At 40.5% G+C, this 25,080-nt stretch overlaps 1 protein-coding gene across 1 annotated transcript in view; it reads right to left on the bottom strand.

Annotated features, from left to right (window-relative positions):
- Window positions 1-3,120: 3,120 nt before the first annotated feature.
- Window positions 3,121-25,080, bottom strand: part of LOC132822978 (eyes absent homolog 1-like) — a 259,480-nt gene continuing 237,520 nt past the window's right edge. The window contains exons 12-17 of the mRNA XM_060836459.1: window positions 17,785-17,843; window positions 17,507-17,667; window positions 16,892-17,006; window positions 15,723-15,844; window positions 15,069-15,169; window positions 3,121-4,085 (exon numbers count right to left, since the gene is read on the bottom strand). Of these exons, the coding sequence (XP_060692442.1) occupies window positions 4,005-4,085; window positions 15,069-15,169; window positions 15,723-15,844; window positions 16,892-17,006; window positions 17,507-17,667; window positions 17,785-17,843 (639 nt within the window). The 3' untranslated portion in view covers window positions 3,121-4,004. The remainder of the gene's footprint in view (window positions 4,086-15,068; window positions 15,170-15,722; window positions 15,845-16,891; window positions 17,007-17,506; window positions 17,668-17,784; window positions 17,844-25,080) is intronic.

Raw genomic sequence — 25,080 nt, 5'->3', positions numbered from 1 at the left:
AAATAGCTTCCAGGCCAATGACTATTAGGCATGCATGAGTTAAGACAGTAAGTGTTAACTGGCTGCTTGACCAAGCATGATCATTTAAACCATGCTCGTTGGAAAATATAAAGTTTTAACACAAAGGTGCCTTTTTACTGTATCACTACACATTCATACACAGCCACGGCTGATGTGGGTGAAATATAAGCACTACTGCTGAGTCCCTGAAAAGAAACAGCAAGAGAAAACAGGAGATCCAGAAGGTCTTCTCCATCTCTGGACTGGCTTTGAGCTGATTGGTCAGAGCCCATGCAGTGTGTCATGTAAATAAAGGGTAATTTGGTGATTGGATACTAACCTCTGTGCAATTATTTCAGTAAAAATAAATATGAAGAATAAGAAAAAAAATAATAAAATCACACTAGTGCAATCATGTTCTTAACACCACATAAATTCACTTTCAATACATTTTACAAAAGGATGATTTGCTTGTGCTGGGTTGAAGTGACTATTGAATGGAAATCAGAAAAGGCCATGCTGTCTGATATCAGCCCAATCCCAATTCAAAATTAATGTGATTACTTTAATGTTTTTAATCTCCATTGTAGAACATTGAATTGAAGTGGAACAGGCATGCACAGATTCATAATCAATCAGCCAAGAAACTCAATAAGAATAAAATATACCTAAGAATCACAAAATTGTCAAAAGGGATATTTGACTATCTGCTGTTAGAAAATTCAAATGGGGAAAATCGTACACTTTGTACATTGGTAGCAAAGGGACAACCTTCCTTGTATATGATTATGGATTGAAAATTGCTGATCAAATATGTTTTTTTAAAAATAGTGACCTATAGAATCTTGCACTTGGGAGCAGAAGATTAATTGTTTTAAGGTAAAAAAAAAATGGTCACTATGCCCAACATCACGACTGCAAAAGCAATTCATGGACTTTTACAATGTATTTAGTAATAGTTTTAGACACATGAATTGTAAGCATCAGACCACAAGTCACAAAGTATTTACTTAATGGAAATTATCAAATCATAATCTGAGTAAGATTCTATTGAATTTACTTTAAAAACAGAAGGTGCAAACCAACTTCTAAAAATAGGGAGTGCCACTACAAAGACTTATGAATCTGATGGAAAGAATGTTGCAATTTGTGTGTGTGCTTTTAATGTTCTTTTCTTTTATTTCATCCTAGCCATAAGGTCAAGATGATTTGTTTTCAACATTCTGCCTTTTCTGTTCTGCTGGGAAGTGAATGCGAACCATAACTCCCCCTTTGGCTATTTTCAATGTGACCCTGGAGAGGTACTTAGTCTCCACTTACTACCGTACACATAAGTTACTAGTGAACCATTTTATAAACTGCAAGAAAGAAGTTATAACTTTGTTGCTGCACAACTTTTTCACGGGTTTTAATGTAATGTTCTCCACACAATTAAAGAAGTGCTACAAAGATTAAGAGGATAGACTTTCTCTTCCCACGATTCTCTATATGGTAAAGTTCGACATCTCATCCATCTGCCTTGAGATGTGATTTCACAGCGTGACAAAATAACTACATAATTTTGACACCCCTTTGCTATTCATGTCATAGAACTGCTGCTGTATTTCTGAAAGCAGGTCACTTTTCAACTTGCCTTGTTGACCTGACAATGACCAGTAGTGCTATTTTCCATTTTTTTGAAGTCTTATAACTTTTTGAAAATATACATTATTTCAGAGCTCTATTTTTCTTTAAAGCATTATCAAAAATATATTCACTAGTCCAGAGTAATTAAGGTCTAATTCCTAAATATGATGTGTCGATAAAGATATTTTTGACTATGTATATTGATACATGCTGATTACTAAAACTAATTTAAAAATAAGGTTCTCCAATTTTAGACAACTTAAGGAAATCTTTCTCTCAGAAGGTTAAGAGTGTTTGGAACTTCCACAGAGAGCAGTGGTGGTGGGTTATTGAATTAGTTAGAGGCAGGAGTAGATAAATTCTAGACTGACTAGGGTGTTTGGCGTAATGGAGAGTAGGAAGGAGTGTGGGGTTGAAGCCACAATCAGATCATCCATCTTCTAACTAAATGGCAAATCAGACTAGAGAGACCAAATAGCCTACTTCTGCTCTAAATTCATGTATTTGTGTGCAATTCATAAACTAGTGTTAGGACATTATATAAAGGGCAATGAGTTCCTGCAGGATGTTGTAGTCAGAATATATAATAATCATTCGGTCCCCAGTGGTAGAACTACCTGAATTGCCCATAATTCTAAAACGGGAGATCCTAAGTGAAGACCTAAATTTATCATGTATAGGGTGATCTATCTGGGGAGCATGAGGTTTCAATTTCATGATCTGATCGTAACCCAGCAGGGTGGGTCATTTCATCATTGAAGACCCCCCTCATTTGTTTGTCCCATTGATTTCAAGGAGCCTCTCAATAATCTTAGCATCCATCTATGGACTGAATAGACTTGCACAGAAGATACTGTTTGTTTGTTACCAAGTGGATGAAGGATATTTTACAAAGGGGTCTTGCATAGTTGCTGGACATTGTAAAAATAAGGCTTCTTCAATGCAAGAATGCAGGAACATGGGTGAAAAACTTGCCCTTCTATATTGTTATTGAATAAGTAAGAAGATTGATTGTTATAATTCATCAACAAATGAATTATCATTGTATCATGTCACGACCAGAATGGTGGAAAGCGAACTAGATAGACTGTAGTCTTTTATCCTTTAGCATTTCCTACGTTTCTATGCTCCACTGTTAGTAGCTTAGTCAAGTTAAATAATAGAGGCTCTGTGTGCAGGAGGTCTTAAAGCTATAAGCATTTGAGGATCTTCATGGTTTAGGAAAATCCCTAAAATTATTGAATATGTGTGGGGAATTGTTTGTTTGTCTATTAAATCTGCCTTAGGACAATCAGGCACCCCTTTAGATGCCCGATTGAAAAAGAGTTTAATTCATTGCAAGCTAGTAATTTCTTGTCCTTTTGCACATAAATGATATGAGGATATGTTCTCCAATAATGGACAGTTAAAATTGGATATATTGTCAAGCTGATTCACTGTGAAAGACTGTCAGATTATTTGGCTATTCTATGACTTGTTTCAAAAAGCCTTGGAAAATTTCAAATCCTTTTTTATTCAATGCCATTTAACCACAAGATTCATTGTCACAAAAGTACTATCTGCACGTATTGATCAACAAGGTGGTGGCATAAGGCAGAGTGTAGACACATGCACAGTCCACAGAACACCTATTTTTAATAAAAACACTCACAGGTTGCTATTTGCAGTTACTATTGAAAACAACTTGACAGTATGAGAGAGAAATATCATAAGATTACAAATTTACACAAAAAAGATTACTTGTCTTTTGATTGTCTTAGCAATAGCAGGTTTGTATTTTTTTTTAAATAAGAACTCATCTTCCTTTTGGGGCAAGTGTGTTTACACAGAGCACATAATGGGGAGAAAAGCATGAGTTCATAAATAGCAAGAACCATTTTTTAAAAATCTATAGGGAAGATGAGGACTATGGGGAACAGGCAGGAAAGTGGAATTGAGGCCAAGATCAGATCAGCCATGATCTTACTGAATGATGGAGCAGACTTGAGGGGCAAAATGGCTGACCCCTGCTCCTATTTCTTATGTTCTTAAAAACAGTGATTGTACCACGCTGTTGATAACCACAAGTCTCTTGTTCCCTCTTGGTGTCCAAAGTAAAGTCTTGCTGATAAAGAAGGATTCAGTTGACTTTGTAGTTAATGTATCAGGTTTGTGTCTTTTCAATAAAGGCACATTTCTGTGATGGTGACCTTGGTGCAGTGGTTTTTAAATCAATTTTTTTTTGCTCTTTGAAGGTCAGATCTCATTCATAATTCTGAAACCATTTTCATTTTGCTTCCATGAAGGTTAAGACAAAGCGTAAATCAACTGCATAATCCACACATCTCATAGCTGGATCAGCACCACAGTCAAGGAACAAAGGTGCAGTCTGTTTTCTGCTACAAGTACTCAAGTTCCAGAGCATGCCGTAGGGCCTCGAGGTCTGCGTGGCACGAGATCCTCCAGAATGGCATATTGTTCTGCAAGCAAACACAAGTGAGGTTATTGGAACAACAGGCCTTTACTTCAATGAATCATCCTAACACCTACAACAGGGTGCTCAATCAGGACATTTAATTCAGAACAGTTGCCAGAACACACCAAAGAGCTCAGCTCAGTAGCTCTGCTCACTCAAGTCAAAGGAGATTTGATGGGAGTCAATGGTTGGAATGTGGCTGGTTAGCTCAGTTGATTGAATAGGTGATTTGCAATGCAGAGTGATGCTCAGAGTGTGGGTTCAATTTCCACATTAGCTGAGATCACCATTAAGTATTCTCCCATCATCTGAGGCATGATAACCCTCAGGTTAAACCACTATTGATTCTCTGGAAGAGCATTGCTGTGGTCTGGGAAGACCATGCTGACTTTACCTTTTCAATGGTCAGAGCCATTGCAGTTAAGAAGGAAATTTGAAAAGTAATCACGATCATTTCAGTGAATTGTTTTGGTTTGTGCTGTTGTCAGTAGTTTTGGAAAGAGTAACTTTGCATCAAATTTATGATAGACCATCTGTAGTGAGCAGTTCATTTTTCTCTCCTTAAGATGTCAGTAAAACACTGGCAGCAGTCCTTTTAGAAAAGTCTGGGAGAACTGGGTGTGTAGATAAGACTTAATGATTGAGCTTCTGAGGTCAGTTGTAATTTCGTTGTGACTTCAATGTTCTGATAAGAAGGTGGAATTTGTACCATTCGCAGCATGTTGTTCTATAGCTTAACATCACATACAGTGTAACAATAAACAGTGTTTAACACCTCTAAACACTTCTGGATTAAGCTTATAATAAGACATGAACCTACATTAGAAATTGATGAAACAGAGGGGAAACATTGAAGGCAGAGAGGGATCCTATTTTTGTACTTTAGTGAGCACCTTATGGAGCTTTTTACTTTATACATTAATGCGCTACAATGAATATATAGTTTGTGTGACTTATTATAAGTGGATATGAGGGCAAGTCCGTGAGGATCTATTCCTGGAGTTCAGGCCACTGTATTCACCTTGTTGTATTATAGTCGTATCTGCAAACTACACTCCCATCTGGTGCGGTCCCACACAGGGAGCAGTCTTGCAAAATCACTTGTTAAAGATGAACAGTCAAAGCAATTCAGCATTGCATTGCATGTCACAGCACCCGACCCAGGCAAGGAGAATAAATATACTAAATGCACTTTGTGCTGGACTAGTCCAACAAACAGGCTGCACCAACACAGAGGTTGTTGATTCAGTGGAAAGAAAAATCATTTATCTAGCACACTCCAGCCCAGCATGTAAGCAATGTGCAAAGGACGGGTGTAATGTGAAACTGAATATGGAACAAATATTATAGCTCACTGCTTCCTCCAGGAAGGAAACAAAATTAAATCAAAGCAACTTCAAACATGCTGAAACCAGAGTTAGTATTGCCCACCTCAGTCCAGTATGATGCAAAAACATCTTCACACCCACTCATCACTGCCTGAAATGATCAATAGGACAGGCTGTAACCACATTTGAGTTTGGGATTGGGCTGTGAACTGTGCTTGGAACCTGAGCAGAGTCTGCAGCTGTGAGTGGGGAATTGAGACTGCAGTGCGTTCATGTCAGATTAAATTCATCTCATTTTCTCTTGCAATTTTCTGCTTTTCAAAGATGTGGTGTTTTAACCTCTTCTGAAATCGGTTTCTTTGGGAAAGCGCTTCCTCCAATCAGTGTGGCTGAACTCTGAAACCTGATAGAACAGCTTCTCCTCGAATTAGCTGTTTGACAAAAACACCCTGATACTGTTTATCTGTTTTCCATCTCATCTGGAGTTATTTATGGCCCAGTTTGTAAGCTTCTTCTTTTTTCACCCTTCTAATGGCCATGTAACATTCCTCACCCAAACAATAGTGAGATTGTGTTTTCTCTTGTGGACTGTGCTACCTGTAGTTAGACTGCACAGCCCATCACTAACAAAGGACCTGAAGTGGGCTGCAACCTATACTGACCCAGCAAAGGTTGGGGGTTGTTTCTGGACAGCACCAGCAGACTAATGTGTGCCAGGAAGCTAGTGGTCTCCTGAGGAGGGCTCCCTTCCTCAAAAGCACTCTATCTGATTGAGGGACCCAGGGTGCGTTTCCTGCTGAGAGGATCACCACTGAAATTCCTGCTGCACCTTCCCCCACCCAATGAATACCCCCTGCGATCTGGATCAATCCTGGGTCTCTGGTTGGTCAGGAGCTCTTGGAGCACAAGACCTCCATCCTTAGGGTCATTTAGTCCAGACACTTACGCGTCTAAAGGCACTGAACATCCATGGCCTTCCCAAAAAAAGCAACACAGGTCTCTTGCTGGCAGTAAGTACAACCTTCAATCCCTCCTTAAAATCACACAGAGAGTTGTGAACGTGAATATATTTGTACTTACAAGGAAACAAGACAAGAATACAAGGGAGAAGGAGTATGATGGTGAAGACATCAATAAATGTGAGAGAAGACTCAAAGGGAGCATAAACACTAGCACAGACTGTTTGAACTGAATGACACATCTCTGGGCTGTCATCCTGTGTGCAATGCACCGAATTTGGTTTGTGATGGGGCTCTTGGTCCTTTTGTGTAAAATGTCTTTATTAATTTCATAGCTGACTTGATTTGTGGTGAGTTCTTTTTATTCACTTGTAGGACATAGGCATCGCTGGCTGGACCAGCATTTATTGCCCTCACCTAGCTGCCCTGGAGAAGGTGGTGATGAGCTGTCTTCTTGAACCACTGTAGTCCATCTGCTGTATGTTGACCCCCAAAACCCCATGGGAGGGAATTCCAGGATTTTGATGCAGCGACACTGAAGGAATAGCAATCCACTTCTAAGGATGATGAATGGCTTGGAAGCAAGCTTGCTGATGGTGGTGTTCCCATGTATCTGCTGCACTTGTCCTTCTGGACAGTTTGGAAAGTGAAGTCTAAGGATCTTTGGTGAATTTCTGCAGTGCATCTTGTAGATAGTACACACTGCTGCTACTGAGTGTTGGCGAGGGAGAGTGTGGATGCTGTGAATATGGTGCCAGTCAATTGGGCTGTTTTGTTTTAGATGGTGTCAAATTTCTTGATCCAGGCAAGTGGGGATATTTTATCCTGCTTCCAATTATGGAGTTTAGGTGGCAAAAGATTTTGGGGAGTCAGGAGCTGAGGTACTCATCACAGTATTCCTAACTTCTCACCTGTTCTTGTAATCATTGTATTTATTAGGTGATTGCAGTTGAATTTCTGGTCAATGGTAACCTCAAGATGTTGACATTGGGGAACATGATGTTGGTAACTCGATTAAATATCAAGGGGTGGTGGTTAGATTATCTCTTATTGGAGATGGTCATTGCCTGGCATTTGTGTAGCACAAACATTACTTGCCACTTGTCAGCCCAATTCTGGATATTGCCCAGATCTTGATGCATTTGGACATGAACTGCTTCAGTACCTGAGGAATCACGAATGGTGCTGAACATTGTGCTGTCATTGCTGAACATCCCTACTTTTAAGCTTATGATGGAGGGAAGCAGCTGAAGATGATTGGGCCTAGGATACTTGCATAGATTTTCTGGAGTTGAGATGACTGACCTCAAGCATCCGTGACCATGTTCCAATGTACCACGTCTGACTCCAACCAGCAGAGAGTTTGTACCGTGGTACCCATTAATTCCAGTTCCACTAGAGCTCCTTGATGCCAAACTCAGTTGAATATGCCTTGGTGTTAAGTGCTGTCACTCACACCTCACCCCTGGAATTCAGCTTGTTGTCTATATTTGAGCCAAAGCTATAATGAGGTCAGGAGCTGAGTGGTCGTAGGAGAACCCAAACTGGGCGTCACTGAGCAGATGCTTCTTAATACTACTGCTGTTGACACCTTCCATCATGTTACTGGTGACTGAGAGTAGAGCGATGGGATGATAATTGGCCAAGTTGGATTTGTCCTGCTTTTTGTGCACTTACCTGGGCAACTTTCCACATTGCCATGTAGATGCCATCTTGTAGCTGCACTGGAACAGCTTGGCTAGGGTGGATGGCAAGTTCTGAAGCAAGTCTTCCGTACTATTGTCGGGCCTCATAGCCTTTGCAGTATATAGTGTCTCTAATTGTTACTTGATATCACATAGAGTGAACTCAATTGGCTGAAGACTTGCACTGAAGATAAGCAATGGGGATTCTCTCATTATTCATCACTAGGGGCAATCTGCTGAAACATGAACATTTTCATTCCCCACACCATTCATTCCTACTGTAATTTTGACATTGCTACAAAGAAGATGGATTGAAGGCCACATTTTGTACAATCTTTGGGGAGAGATTGAGTAGGTGCAGTCTGTGGAAGAATGAGAAGTGAACTTGTTGAGTCAAAGAAGATTCTTAGTAGATAGGATAGGTGTGGAGAGGGTGGTTCCTCTTGCGGGAGAGTTTGGGGCCAGATGGCATAATCTCAGAACAAGGGACCGCACTATAAGACACAGAGGAGGAGGAATTTCTTCCCCTATAGCATGCAAATGTGTCCAATTCTTTACCACAGAGGATTGTTGAAGCTGGGTTATTAAGTATGTTCAAAACCAAGGTAGATAGAGTTTTAATCAATAACAGAATCAAGGGTTATGGAAAAAGGCAGGAAATTGGAATTGTGGGTTATCAGATCAGGCATGATCTCACAGAAGACTTGATGGGCTGAATGACCTTTTCCTACTCCTATGTCTTATGGCCCTCATGCACTGGGAAGATTCAGATCTGGATGCCTAAAATTATTGTGATGTGATCACAGCCACAACTTCCTAATCCTAATAGGGTGATGTAAGTACCTCTCTGTGAACATCTCTCATGCTTGCCTGTCATTTACAGTCAAAGAATCTGATGTGGCAAAGGAGGGTGAAATACCCAGAATCTGTGGTCTGATCTGATCATGCCCCCTTTATCATATTTTAGGTGACAATGAAGAATCTTTATTTGAAGGTTTTAATTGCATCACCAGTGTTTGCCACTTGTATGAAGCCCATTCATGCCCTTGTGACTGGTACACCTCAGCTCATTGAGTATGTTTTGCTTCGCTATTAAACCATGTAGGAGGCAGGATAGCTCAGTTGGCTGGAGTGTGGTTAAGAATGACACTAAGAGAATGGGCAAAAGTGAAGATTGCAGATATTGGAGATTAGAATCGAGAGTGTGGTGCTGGAAAAGCACAGCAGGTCAGCCAGCATCGAGGGGCAGCAGAACTGATGTTTCAAGCAAAGGCCCTTCATAGGGTGGTGGGCATTTGGAACGTGTTGCCAGCAGAGGTGGTAGAGGCAGGCATGGTATATTCACTTAAGATGCGTCTGGATAAATGCATGAGTAGGTGGGGAGTAGAGGGATACAGATGCTTAGGAATTGACCGACAGGTTTAGACAGTACATTTGGATTAGCTCAGGGCTTAAGGGCCTGTTCCTGGGCTGTAAATTTTCTTTGTTCTTTGTATCATGATTCCTGATGAAGGGCTTTTGCCCGAAACATCGATTCTTCTGCTCCTCGGATGCTGCCTGACCTGCTGTGCCTTTCCAACACCACACTAACAGAATGGGCTCAATTCCTATTTTTGCTAAAGTCAACTTAGGACTTGCCTGCTTGCTGGTCCCCTGTTTTATGTGGCGTGGTGCCTCTCAAACTATGTTGTCAATTGTCTCCCTGGAATGAAGAAACTTGCCCACAGTTCCTTGTAGACTGCAGCCAATTGCTTACCTACCAATTTACATGAGTCTGGGTAAAACCAGCTGGTTAAAATTTCCCAGTGAATTTCATTTGTTACCAACAGAGTTACAACGGGAGATCAGTGGAATCCCTGTAGAATATTTGGGGTTTCCTGTTCTTTATAATAACTATGTAGCGGCACTGCCAACATGTTACCTCAGTCCGCAGTCAAGTTAAATTCTTCCCTAAATGGCTTCTTACCTTCAAATGTGTTGAAAATTATAGGCTTGTTCAGAAAAAAATTACGTTCCATTTTACAGTCTAAGGGTGAAATTTTATAGGCATCTTAACAACATGGGCTGTAGCTAAATATGTGGCAAAATCAGACAAACAGTGTAGTGAGGTCCATCTCAACATTGAGATCATCTCACTTCTTTTACGCTTTTCTTAAGTGGCACAGTGTGATTCGTGCTGGATAGCGGAAGTGCAAATTGACATGGATTAATATTTGTAAGATGGCTTGTTAGTGCCACAACTTGCCTCATTTAGGCCCCTCATCTCATAAAACTTATCTAAAGTCAGGAAAACACCAGGGGGATAATCCTACAAAGTCAGGTTTGCTCTGTTTGAGCTCCACAGTAGGACACTGGGTACCAACATCTCAGGGCACACTCCACTAGCACCAGGCACATGCATCCCACATACACATGTTGGCATCTGACCTCCGTCAGATTCCAAGAACCCTCATGGCAAATCTTCAACCGATTTAAGGACCTTTCAGTACTTTAAGGCTGAACCGTAGGCTGCATTAGTAACTACCTTTGAAACACGGCAGCGAGGACACTGTGCACGGAGGGACATACACCCAGCCCACGGACTGGACCACACTGCATCTCTGGGCTGTTAACCTGGTCTCATTGTGTTTACTCACTCTGAGCCTACTGAATGTTGACAGCATCTTTGCTTTGTATTACCTTGCCCTTTTGTACTTGGCCCCTCATGGGCAGGGGAATGGCACCTTGTGCAGAGAAATTGTGTGGAGGGGGATTAAAGAAACGAAACAGAAGTGGAAGGTGAAAGATCATGGGAGAAAAACAAATAGGGCCATAATGCAATATTAAGCTAAATTATTAACAATGATAAATGCATAAACCTAAAGGCCTTGTTTTTTTTAGATTAGATTAGACTTACAGTGTGGAAACAGGCCCTTCGGCCCAACAAGTCCACACCGACCCGTCGAAGCGCAACCCACCCATACCCCTACATTTACCCCTTACCTAACACTACGGGCAATTTAGCATGGCCAATTCACCTGACCCGCACATCTTTGTGACTGTGGGAGGAAACCGGAGCACCCGGAGGAAACCCACGCAGACACGGGGAGAACGTGCAAACTCCACACAGTCTGTTGTCTGAGTCGGGAATTGAACCCAGGTCTCAGGCACTGTGAGGCAGCAGTGCTAACCACTGTGCCACCGTGCCACCCACGAGTGTCTTAATGTACAGAAAACTCCCAATAAAGTTGATGAATTAGCTGTGCAAATATATATAAACAAGGTAACTTTCACGTCAAATGAATAGTCCATCCATTTGATTAGAAAACTTTGATGAACTAGTTCTTGCCTGTGTCTCCCTTCCCTCTCCTTAGTCTAAGAATAAAACAAGTATCTCGTTTGTCAGATTATATAACCCTATACCTTTTATTTCAATTTTGTGTTTCAGTTTTTTTATGGCATTGTCCCTTTTCTAAAAAAGAAAATAATTGGCACCTGCTAAAATATGAGAATCCAGCTCATGCTAAAAGCCATCACTGCCGCTGGCTCAGCAGTTAGTTGTAGTGAAAGTCTCTCCTGACGGCATTGCACACAGCTCAGGTGTGTAACTGGGTCAGACTTTCCCATCAATCATGTTAAAGATTGGTCTTCACGCACTACACAAATACTGCATTCACACCAGGAGACATCAGTAAGAGGCCACTTCAAACCTTTTCTTCAAACAGCTATTGAAGCTTATTAGAGTTCAATATCCTGGAAAGCACTTTATTTGCTCAGTTGTTTCAGGTGCTGACCCTGGGAAACAGGGCTTCCTTTGATGTCATTGGGTCTATCTGCTGGACCTTTGTTCAGTGAGTCAGTTACTGGAATACTGCAACTTGTCCAATGGAATCTCCACGGCCTGTCTTCACATAGATAGCCCCACCCTCCCCTCACCTCAGGTTCATTAGTGGAAATTGATGGATAATGTAAAGCCTGAGGCACAGAATCAAAGGAAAAACAAAACAGGTGATATTAAATTTAAGTTTTTTTTTCAGGTCGAATCATGTCATGCAGAAATTTAGTGATGTGTTGTACAAGGTTTTATTCTGTGGCAACTGGGAAGGTGAATAATTTTACTGCAGGTGAGAATAGTTTTCCTGTAATGGTTACAAAGATATACAAATATACATCACTGTCCTAGATTAGATCCCCGATATGGCATTGAAGATAAAAACGCAATGCTAACATCACACTATCACAGTAAACAGGAAAATAAAACAAAGAACCATGGAGCTTGCAGATCCGAAACAAGTGCCAGAGAAACTCAGCAGGTCTGACAGCATCTGTAGAGAGTAAAACAGAGTTATGTTTCAAGACCAGTGACCTTGACACATCTATTAGAATTCTTTGAAGAAGTTAGACAAAGGACAGCCAGTGGATGAGATCTATTTGGATTTCCAGAAGCCTTTGACAAAGTATCACACAGGAGGCTGCTAAATAAGATAAGAGCCTATGGTGTTAACAGCAAGGTATTGGCATGGATAGAGGATTGGCTGACTGACAGAAAGCAGAGAGTAAGGGTAAAGCGGTCTTTTTCAGTACGGCAGTCAGTGACTAATGGAGTTCTGCCGGGGTGTCTGTTGGGACCACCACCATTCATGTTGGACATTAATGATTTGGACAAAGGAACTGAGGGTTGTAGTGATTGTAACAAGGTCTGCCAAATGGACCTCATAGAAGACAAGTTCCCTGGCTGGGACTGTTAACATCATCTAATCAGGGAGCCTGGCTGGCAGATAAAAAGAGGAGTGTTAGACATTTTGACACTGAGAGCTGGCTCTGAGGGAGCTAGACCAATGTCAAGGACTTCCCACATGCAAATAAAGGATAAAAATCAAAAGATCTGTGGACACGGTTAATCAGAAACAAAACACAAGTTGCTGGAAAAGCTCAACAGGTCTGACAGCATCAGTGAAGAGAAATCTGAGTTAAGGTTTCGGGTCTGGTGACTGAGGAGGTTTATAAGAATGATCCTGGGGTTTATGATCTTGTCATTTGAGGAATGGTTGAGGCTTCTGGGTTTGTACTTGATGGAGTTTAGAAGGATGAGGGACGATCTCATCGAAACTATCAGAATACGAAGAGGGCTGCAAAGAAGGAATGTGGAGAAGATGTTTCCAGTGGTAGGAGAGGCTAGGACCTGAGGGCACAGCCTCAGAAGGAGGGGATGACCCTTTACAACTAAGATGAGGAGGAATTTCTACAGCTGGAGGTGGTGACTCTGTGTAACACACTACCACAGAAGTCCACAAGGATTGGTCATTGAGTGTATTTAAGACAGAAATAGATAGGTTCTTAAGTGATAGATAGATAGTAAGGGGATCAAAGGTTCCAGGGAGAAGACAGGAAAATGGAGTTTAGCAAAAACATATGAGGTGCTGGAGATCAGAGTCAAGAGTGTGGTGCTGGAAAAGCACAGCAGGTCAGGCAGCATCCAAGGAGCAGGAGAGTCGACGTTTCAAGTATAAGCCCTTCATTATAGACTTATGATGGGCTGATAAATGGCTTTTGCCTGAAATGTCGATTCTTCTGCCTCAGATGCTGCCTGACCTGCTGTGTCTTTCCAGCACCACACTCTCGACTCTGATCTCCAGCATCGGCAGCCCTCACTTTCTCCTAATTTATTTTAACCTGACTGCAAAGCCTCTTCCAAGGATGCCTACCTTGAAGACGTTCTCCTCATCTTTCCACAATGATCTTAGCGAGTCCCTCTCTCACTGTACTCACAAGTCCTCTCCTCTGCCCTGAAGCTCTTCAGCCACGTCCTCAAGCAGACTCACTGCCACAGCCACATCTCCTTCCTCAGTGCCTGCCTATGATCCCTGATGAAGGGCTTATGCCCAAAATGTCGATTTTCCTGCTCCTGATCTGCAGTGCTTTTCCAGCACCACACACTTGACATATCAGCCATGATCAAGCAGTGGAGCAGACCCGATGGGCTGAATACCTAAACTCTGCTCCTCTATTTCATGGTCTTATGGTTTTATGGGTTGTTTGCCACAGTAAGCGGGGTTTTATGATCACTGCCGCCATGTTAATTGTAGAATATATGATCGATATAGTTCAAAAATAAATATGCAAAACTAACAGTTAAATTTTAAGCTGCTATTAGAAATAAACCCAGGTGTCATTGGATAAATGCTGTAGAACATTTTAGAGGATGCTGTTCATGTTAGCTGTCAAGAAAGAACCAAGCCTCAGAAAGCGGGACATCAATAAGGCTATAAAGAATGAAACAGGAAGGTGATCAAGAAGGAACAATGAGGTGACTAAATGAATATCCAGTAGTACAGCCATCAAAGGTAAGAGTTGTTGGACCCACAGCAGATTACACATTGACCCCAAATTGAGCATGAAACCTAATGTTGCCTCTGTGATAGTCAAGACTGCAAACAGACAGCCTCAAACCTTTTTCAGCTTCAGTTATCATTTGGAGCTGACTGAAAGGTAGGACCTCTTGGAGGGGAGGAGCTGAATGTGCCAGATGATTTTTAAGGGTTTCATAAAAGGAAGCATAAGCTTATCTTTTCCCAAAAAGCCTTCAGAGAAATTCCTTTAGTCTGCTCAACACCTCCTGTAACTGGCACTGGCAAGAACAGTGCATCCTCTGTTCGCATGTTCATTAACACTGTCGCTTGAGTTCCACAACCGGTGTAGGATAATTTGCATGCTTAATACCATGTCTGCTTTATGTAAAACAGCTGGAAGGATATCCAAGAAACAAATTGCCTTCTGTCTGCAGGCTGGCTGTCAGGCAAGAAATGGGAAGTTGTCAGTTAAAATTCTTCCCAAAGAGGAATGGTGAAAAGAATTATTTGCTCCATATAAGGGCCTAGAGGTCACCTATTTAATGAGTGCAAAAGCCATAAAGAATGCAAGGAACAAATTATTTTTCAGAAATATTTTCACTCTGAGGAGAGTTAACCATATTACGTGGATACCTAGTAAATTTAATCTATTAGGAATTCGATTAAGATCAGTAGCTGAGGCTTACCTTTTTTGCTGCTTGTTCTTCTTCAACTCCATCTCCCACTACGATGTAGACTGCTTTTCTTCCAAACCTTTGAATTATTCTTTCAAAGCAGCTTTCCTTCCCTAAATAAAATATAACAGTTCAATTGATAGCCCTCTAATCTTGGTGAGCAGCAACATTAACTTTGCAAAGTGTTTGCTCATAAATTTCATTTTGATTTTTAAAGATGGCTTTCAGCTCTGTATAGTACTTGTGGAACAGTGCTCAGAAACGGGCATGAACGTGCATTTTATATCAAGGTAACTCATACATATTGATTGAGTCTCTTGAGCAATATGACGAAGAGAAGGGCACCCTTGATAAAGTCAGAATGAAATTAGGCCAAAAGGGACCTTTAGGATCATTCATACAATTAGTCTGAACCCTTTCTTTCTTGCTCCTCAAGCTAACAATTTATATTCAGCTATTTGGTATAAGCCTTTGTCGTTCAAGTTCAATTATCTATCAGTGTTAATTATGCAAGTTCTACAGGCAAATTTGCAATTTGACAAATCCTATCTCTGACTACCTTTATCTGATCATTGTTTTCACACATGATGTAAATCAAAAAGTGATTAGCTACTTTAATGTTGAATAAATACATTTCATAAAGTCATTACATTAATGTGTAATTACCTGTTTTTGTAGCGCTGTAAATATTTTCTATTGGGAAGACTGTGCCCAGTCCATATAACAGTACCTTTGAGAGGGCTGGTATCAGCTGTGTTGTTGTAACAAGAATATTCACACAATTTGACCTGTAAAATAAATCAATCAACTCATGTTTTTTACACAGCTACTATCTGAGAAATGTTTTTCTGGAGAACACTGCCTAGACTGTCTCACTTTCTGATACTGGCGCTTCACTGTACTTGAGCAATTTGTCATACTGACCTCAGCATAACTACCCAGGATAATCTCAATATCCTTGAATGAAACCCACCCACCATCATAAAATGGTGCAATGTGGTTGCACTGAATACCAGCTGAAAGATACTCTGTCTTAGCTTCTTCAGCATCATTTTCCAAAGTCACATTTAGAATGATCAAGGAAGTAAGCACATGGGAAGGCAGCACCTTTAAGTTTCTCACTAAGTCATACCTCATCCTAACCTGGAGAAATAATATCAATCCTTCATCAGCACTGGGCCATAACCCTGGAGTTCCCTCCATAACAACACTGTGTAGAGCTATAGCAGTTTACAAAGGCAGATCACCAACACCTTCTCAAGGATAATTAGGAATGTCTTTGTTAGCAATACCCAAGCTGATAAAAAAAAGTTAAAACCTTCAAAGCAAGCAGCATTCATAACTACAATCTGAAATTTGTTCTCTCCATTGTTCGCCTTTTTGAGTCTTCCCAAATTAATGGTCTGGTCATAGAATGCTGCTCAAGTGGCAATTTCACATATGATGGCTTTATTTGATAGTGAACTCTGGCAGTCTATTTGACTACTGACACCACTTACCATCAGGGACTTCTGATCAAAATCAGGAGTTGAAATCTTAGGCTGATCATTCAACTCTCCAGCTCAGAGATACTTAGGCCAATGGCAATATCCTCACTCTCATCCCACCCGAGAGTAGTTGGTACAGTGCAGATTGGAAAATGAGCACATACTAATACTATTCCTGCTATCTATATTAATCTCACAATATTGAATGGTGCTATTAGGTGAAAAAACAGGATGACGTTGTAGACAGGACATAGAAAAGCAATTTGCAGGACTCCAGAGGCTAATCTACTGGTTTCCATCACAACATATTACCAGTTAAGAGGTGCCAGTGACTGACAGGTTACTTACCTAGAGTTAATTAGACTGAGTGCTTTCAGTGCATGTGTCAGCCACAGGTCAGTTAAGGCTTCCATGTCAGCTCTCAGCTGCAGCCACCCTTCCCTCTTGGGTGTTCCAATTAAACCTATGCAATGACACAGATCCATGGTTCAATGCAGAGTTACTGATTTTGGTAGCAACTTGTTATTGCACAGTTCCATAGTCAAAACTAGCCAGGAAAAAACACAATAGATAACCATTATACATTTTGGCAACATTGTGTGAGGTTGGATATCCATACTGTCATTCATGTGATGAATTGCTATATTCACTTAACTCATCCAAAAGGTTAGATGATTCATTTGTGGAATTAATCCATAAATAGCTTGGCATCCCATGTTCTTCCCATATTTTTCTTTTTAAAATTGCATTTTGCATATTCTCTCTGAGTGTGATTTCTCATTGGGGACAGGCAAGAAGCATTTAAATCTTGCGGGCAACATCTGTCAAATTTGATACAACTTAAAGAGCTCCTACTGAATCTGTCTCCAGTGGATTTGTTTGTGAGATGATTGGCATCAAAATTTGTGTGCCATGATATTAAGATATGAAATCTTTTAGCGTACTTAAATTGAAAATACTTACCCCCAACATTGTTTTTGTAGGTGTTGTACATTTCTTTTACTCGACGATAGCGGAATGCTAATTTTCTCATCCAGTCTACTCCCCCATGCACACCAGAACCTATACAAAGGTTTCCACCAACTGCTGCTGTTTGGAAGCCATCTGTTGCAAAGTTATATGTGCTGTGTGGGTGGAGAGAGGAAGACTGTTAGTGACATTAGTTTCTTTAATTAGTACACAGCTGACATTCTGCAAAATAAAAGGATTCACGCTGAGCTTATTTTCAATGAGGACCTTACCTCAAATCCTGCCCATTATCATCTGAAGATACATCGTCGATATGAACCTGGTCACACTCCTGCGGAACACAATTAAAATATAAACTCTAAGAGTTTAAACAAACTGGAGTACACCGAATATTCTAGTCACCAAGCAATCTGCAGTGGAGCACTTTCCCAGGTCAAGAACACTTCCTGAATCAGCTGGAGATGAAAATATGGCATCGGATGTTGTATCAAACGCCAGAAAAATGATTTTAACCTCTAACCTTCTACCAGAATCTACATTCTGTCTTATTTAGCTGTACTCTCTTATGGTGTTGAGGTTAAAGTTGAAAACCCAGGTTGGATTTTAGCATTCCACAAGTGAGATCACAGGTTTTAACCAAAGAATATTGTAGGAAAATACAGCTAATGAGGAAATGTTTAGTGGTTCTGTCAAGTTCTGTGTTTTTCCAATTTATCGCTTTGAATCAGGAGAAGTTTCAGTAAATTCCTTTTGCAGATGTTCATTTAGTTCTAACTGCACAGAGACTTTGAAAGCTGCAAAGTACATTCTAGCTCAGTGATGCAGTTTAGTATGCATTGCAGTAAAATAAAACAGTGTTCAAATGGAAGTGACACCAATTGTCATTCACAACTGAACTTCATTCAGTAGCAAGGAGCTACATTACTGGTTTCACTTTAATCTCGATTATGTGAAAAAGTTTTGCCAGAAGTTGTTCACTTTTAAAGTAAATATGTAAATGCCGAGAGACTTCCAAATCTGAACCTTTCTTTTATTTTGACATATGCTGTGGGCCACACCAGCAAGGCAATTCCTAATTGCCCTTGAAGGGACAGTGGTGCTTTCTTGAATGAATGCAGGCCATGTGTTGCAGATACACCTGCAATATCCTTTGGGAGGGAGTTCTAGGATTTTGATCCAGTGACAATGAAGGAATGGCAATATAGTTCCAAGTAGAATGGTGTGTGGCTTGGAGGAGAAATCGCAGGTGATGGCATTCTCATCCATCTGCCACCCTTATACATGTAGAGGATCGGGATCACTGGTTTGGACAGTACTGTCAAAGTAGTGTTAGTGAGTTGCTGCAGTAAATCTTCTTTACTCTGCACACTGCTGCTACTGTGTATTGATGATGGAGAGAGTCAATGTCCAGGTTGATGGTAAGGATTCCGATTAAACTAGCTCCTTGCTTCTGAATGGTACTGAATTTGTTTTGTGTTTTTGGAACTGAATTCAGCAGGCAAATGCAGACTATAACATCAGAGTCTTGACTTGTGCCTTCTTGATGGTAGACAGACTTTGGGAAGTCAAGATGTGAGCAGCTTGCATCAGTACTCCCAGCCTCTGATGATGTGGATGGTCCAGTTCTCCTTTTGGACATTGATAACGGGGGATTCAGCAATGTCTTGGGAAATTGGTGAAATTTTCTTTTGTCAGAGATAGTCACTGTCTGGCACATGTGTGATGTAAATGTTACTTGTGACTTAGCTCAAGCCTGAATATTACCTAAGTCTTGTTGTGAATGGACACCGTCTGCTTCAGTGTCTCAGGAGTGACAAATGGTACTGAACGTTGCGCAATCATCAGAGAACAGCATCATGACCTTATGATGGAGGCTAAGTTATTTATGAAGGAGCTGGAAATGACTGGGGATCAAACACTTCTCTGAGCAACTGCTGCAGTGATGTGTTGGGCCTGAGACCAGCAGCCACAGCCATCTTCTTTTATCGGATTATTGAAACTGCAAGCTGACATGTGGAATTTATCTTAGGATCTTAAAAAAAGCGGCTTGTGAGATTGTTGATGCATTGGGTTTAAATTTCCAGCATTCTTGAAACTCGGGGAAGGTCCCACCAGATTAGAAGATAGTGAATGTAACTCCTTTGTTCAAAAAAAAGAGAATGATGGGAAATAGGAAACTATAGGGCAGCTGGTTTAACATCTGTCATAAGGCAAATGTTCAAAACTACTATTAAAGAACTTATAGCAGAACACTTAATAAATTCAAGGCAATCAGAAATGTTTTTTGAATGGGAAATCATGTTTAACCAACCTATCAGAGTTCTTTGAGAAGATCATATGTGCTTATATTGTATTGTGCTTAGATTATCAGAAGGTATTTATAAAGTGCCTCATCAAAGGTAATTGTGGAAAATTAAAAACAGATGGTGGTGAACTCTCCTTCTTTATGGTCATTTAAGCGGGCATTGGATAGGCATTTGGAAGTTATTGGGCTAGTATAGGTTAGGTAGGATTCGGTCGGCGCAACATCGAGGGCCGAAGGGCCTGTACTGCGCTGTATCCTTCTATGTTCTATGTTCTATGGTGTACAGGGTAGTATATACTTGCATGGGGCAGAAGAAAGGTTAGTTAGTGGTAGCAGAGATTAGGCAAAAATGTGTGTTTTTCAGATTGTCAAGATGCAAAGAGCGCTATGCCACAATGATTGGTGATTGGAATTCCAATGCTTACAATTTATAGAAATGTCTTGAGGAAGGGATGGATGGTATGATTTCCAAATTCACTGATGGCATGAAGGTAGGTAGGAAGGCAAGCTGTGAAAAGGAAGCTACAAAAAACAGATGGATAAGTGGGCAAAGATCTAGCAAATGGAGTAAAATGTGGAAAATGTGAATTTGCCATTTTGGCAGGAAGAATAAAACAGCATATTATCAAAACGCAGATTGCAGAGCTTTGGGTAACCTGAATGTCCTAGCATATTAATTACAAACGGCTACACTGCATGGATAGCAAGCAATTAAAAAAAGCTAATAGAATGTTTTTGTAAAGTGCGAGGGAAACTAAATACGAAACAAGGGAGATTATGCATCAGGTATACAGAGCACTGGTGAGACCACATTTGGAATACCTTATACAGTACTGGTCAGGAGGATGTTACTGCATTGAAAACAATTCAGCTGAAAATGTGTTGCTGGTTAAAGCACAGCAGGTTAGGCAGCATCCAAGGAACAGGAAATTCGACGTTTCGGGCCAGAGCCCTTCATCAGGAAGCCTGATGAAGGGCTCTGGCCCGAAACGTCGAATTTCCTGTTCTTTGGATGCTGCCTAACCTGCTGTGCTTTAACCAGCAACACATTTTCAGCTCTGATCTCCAGCATCTGCAGACCTCACTTTTTACTACCACTTGAAAACAATTCAGCAAAGGTTTACCTAACCAATACCTGGATTGATGGGCTGTCTTAGGAGAAAGGTTGACAGGCTGGACTTGTCTATTCAACTAGGAAAAAGTGAGGACTGCAGATGCTGGAGATCAGAGTCGAAGAGTGTGGTGCTAGAAAAGCACAGCCAGTCAGGCAGCAGCCAAGGACAGCTCCTCAGATGCTGTCTGACCAGCTGTTCTTTTCCATCACCACATTCTTCGACTCTGGACTTGTATATTTGCCTGAGTTCAGAAGCGTAAAAGACCATTTGATTGAAACATTTAAGATCCTGAGGGGTCTTGACAAAGTGATTATGGAAAGTGCATTTCCTCTTGTAGGAGAATCTAGAACTAGCAGTTACTATCAACATTCCCTCTCATGTCATTTTTCTGCTGCACAGGACTGCAAGGTACGTTGGAAACAGAAATCAATGCTGTGTGTGGCTTGGGTGTACAAAACCTCCCAGTGGCTGCACAGTTTAGAGGAAATGTTGATCACTGATTAAAAACAAGAGGTTGTCTATTTAAGACAGAAATAAGAAATGCTTTCTCACAGAGGGTTGTGAGCCTTCGGAACTCTCATCCTCAAAAGGTGGTGGAAGCAGAGTCTTTGAATATTTTAAATATAGATATGGATAGATTCTTAGTAAGCAAGGAGATGGGAGGCTATCTTGGTTAGATGGCTATGTGTATATTTAAGGTTACAGTCAGGAAACAGCCATGATCTTATTATATGTGCTCAAGGGCCAAATGCTCTACACTGCTCTATGTTCAAATGCTCATTCGTACTGCCTATGACAGGAAACGTTAGAGAGTTTTCTGCAAATTTCCTTGTCTTCAATTTTGCTGGAGTTCATTGCTGCCATACTTGGTCAAATGTTGCTTTGATGTCAAGAGCAGAAAGTCTCAGCTCACCTCTAAGATTCAATCTTTCAGCACTTCAGCTGATTTAGCAGGTGAAGCTGCAAAGGGAGATACGGGGGTTGGGAAGGAGGTAGCAAAAGCTCCTCATTTACTCCCTGTATTGCCTGAGGATCAAAACATGAGCTGCAAGGACAGCCCCATCAGAAACAAGTAATATTAACTATGGACAAGGAAAGCAGGAACAATAGAAACAAAACAGAAATAAATAATGACATAATGTTGTGTTTCAAATTTGAAACAGGAAATTAGTTACAAATACAGCATTACAACATTGAAAATGTTCGTTATTCTCATGACTGATGACTAAACAATCTATTTTGTGTATTAAATAATGTATGAATCAGACTGAGAGATCTCAGCACTGAATAAAAGAACACATCGACTTTCTGCACTGTGTCAGTAACAGCTATTTCCAGATCATTTGTCACTTGGCTGTTCAGCAATAGTTTTCAAATATTTTGGTTGCAGGATCTCTTTTCAAATGAATTCTTAATCTCAGAATTCCCTTCTTAAATTATGGCACTAAATTCTACTATCACCAACAGTAGACTTTGGTGGAACATGGGCCAAAATATGTGTTTTCTTCCCAACAGAAGTCCTAGAACCTACAATCCCCATCTCACCTCAAAATGGGACAACAGCAGATGGTAGAGACATTCACAAGGTATCGATCAACTGTTTGGCAGTCAGCACATGGTGATTGTTGTGTTTCACTCAGCAATCTGGCTGTGTATGCACTGCTCCTGGGTGAGACAGCCAATTCCGTGTTACATATGTGATGATTCCCATCTGACACCAAGCCCACCTCTGGCTGCTGCTTATTCACTTTCTCTTGTTAATGTGACTACCACACAATCCCCCTGGAAGTAACTGCACACTTTATATTTCTCAAGGCACCAAAGCAGCAGAGGCTCCTTCTGCTCTGATCAAAATAAATTGTTACAAAATTAGTCCCATTTGAAACTAATTGTAGTGCGACTTTTACTGACTGATGTCCTGCTGCCATTGTGGTTAGGCATGTTCAACAAAAAGAATTAGCAATTATTATGTGGACTTATCACGCCTGCAACCCAACCTCTTAAAAAGTCTTAAAACGTTTGCCTTAGGGGTTCCACAGCCACCAGTTTCCTACACACTGATACACATATATGCATGTGTTCTCTTTTAGCCTTAACTCCAGCTTTAGAAGTTCATTCCTTCGCATCAGTTTGTTGTTCACTCTTTTCCCCAGTTCCTCCTTCAGCCTGCCACTTTGGTGGGGGATATAGAACATGTTACACCATATATTTGTACCTCCACCTTCACTGACAAGCCCTGACTCATTTTCCTTAAGACCTGTAGAGGGGAGAAACTTTAATCCTTTCAGTCTCAACTGCATTCAAATACAGGTCTCAAAGGTGAAAGAGAGTGTTCTAACACACTGAGCCATCATTCCATAAAGGAACAAACATTCTTTTCAAACAGAGCTGGTTTACCCTAAACCTGATCCCTGCAGAAACAAGGAAGTGACTTTTCATTCATGTCTGTAAAATAACTGCAACTACATAAATCATACAACAGTAATTCATTGATTTTGAGAATTGGTTAATCATAGAAAAAAAAACTCAGCAGCATAGACACTGCACCACAATGGCAAATTTCAAATCTTTAATGTCCCTTGATTTTGAGATAGAGCAATGAGGAATTCAAAGCTATTACAATGGGTTAAAATGCGGAGAATACTTGGTACGATGTTTCTAAATACATCCATGAGTCCTAATCAAAGCTTTCTACCACAGCTGTGTTGAGCTCATGTTTTCAAAATGCATGAAAATAAATCAAACTGCTCCATCATATGTTCCTTAATGGTCCGTCACGATGAGTTATTTTTGTATTTCTAACCTATCACAATTATCTCCAAGGCAACCATTCCTTTGAATAAGAATGATCATTGATAATCATTGCAATGCATACTAGCCAGCAGGTGTCTCCATAAACTTTACAAAGTTACTACTTTGCTGCACTGATTGTTTCAGATGTGTCTGAGAGTAGACCCCCGCGTGTGTTACTCATCAGTCCTCACTGACACCGATCTAGCCAAACAACAATGAAAATTATCAATCGGGCAAATTAGAGTGTGAGACCAATTTTTCAAGTTTAGACATCCCAGTTGAGGGTTGCACTATCTTTTCAGTACAGAGTAATTTTCACTGCTGTGATCAACACGGTTCAATACGCACAAGCTCTTCTGAAACTGCATGTGCAATTGTTTAGCGCTGCATAGTTTTGCTATTACATGCAATGGACAAATGTTAATGATTTATTATGCAAAATCATTATATATACATTTGTTCAGCAGAATAAATGTGCTCGAGTCTCAGCCAAATCCACTCAAGAATGATTGCCTGCCAACAAGGAATAGCAGGGAGTTTGAATCTCTCAACAGTTGGACTGATGTTCTGACATTAGAAGTCATATCTCCTAACTTTATCAGTATAAAGGTAGAATGGAGGGCTATCTTCATGAATATGTGACAATAAAGGATATTGTATCCTATTATATTATAATGTCATTCTATCATTGTTCTTGCAATGTTTTTTCATATTTATAATACAAAAGGACTGAACAAAATATCCCATTTCTTTGAAGATCTCTAATTTTCAAATAGTTGATTCAATGTTTTCACATTGAACAGCATAAATTAGTAGTTATCACTGTGAGGCACTTGGCTTTTAACTACAAAGCGTCCATGTTCTAAGACCAACCTAACACTTCCATTCTAGTTTACCACGTATTCTCCTACCATGTACTGACATTTCACTCTCAGCTAACCACTAAGTTGCAATCCAAGTAGACGATCTGTTAATCAAAATAATATTGTCCAATTCCATTATTTGAATTGATCAGATAAACTGCAGGAACTCCTTGATGTTACTTTGATGGCATCTTCCAGACACAAAACCTCCATGACCAAGAAGGACAGCAAAATGCATTTCTATAGCATGTTCAACACAATAAAATATTCTAAGCCACTTTACAAATGCTATCAAATAAAATAAGACATTGAGCCACATAAAGTGATATTAAACAAAGAACAGGAGTTACTGGAGAAACTCAGCAAGTCCGACAACAACTGCATGGAGAGAAACAGAATTAACATTTTGAGTCATAGAAGCCCAACAATATGAAAGAGGTTATTCAGCGCCGACACTCTGAAGAGTGCCCCACCCAGACTCAGCTCCTCACC

The sequence above is a fragment of the Hemiscyllium ocellatum genome, chromosome 15 (genome assembly GCF_020745735.1).
Source record: "Hemiscyllium ocellatum isolate sHemOce1 chromosome 15, sHemOce1.pat.X.cur, whole genome shotgun sequence".
Lineage (NCBI taxonomy): Eukaryota > Metazoa > Chordata > Chondrichthyes > Orectolobiformes > Hemiscylliidae > Hemiscyllium > Hemiscyllium ocellatum.
This window is presented reverse-complemented; position numbering and strand designations above follow the sequence as displayed.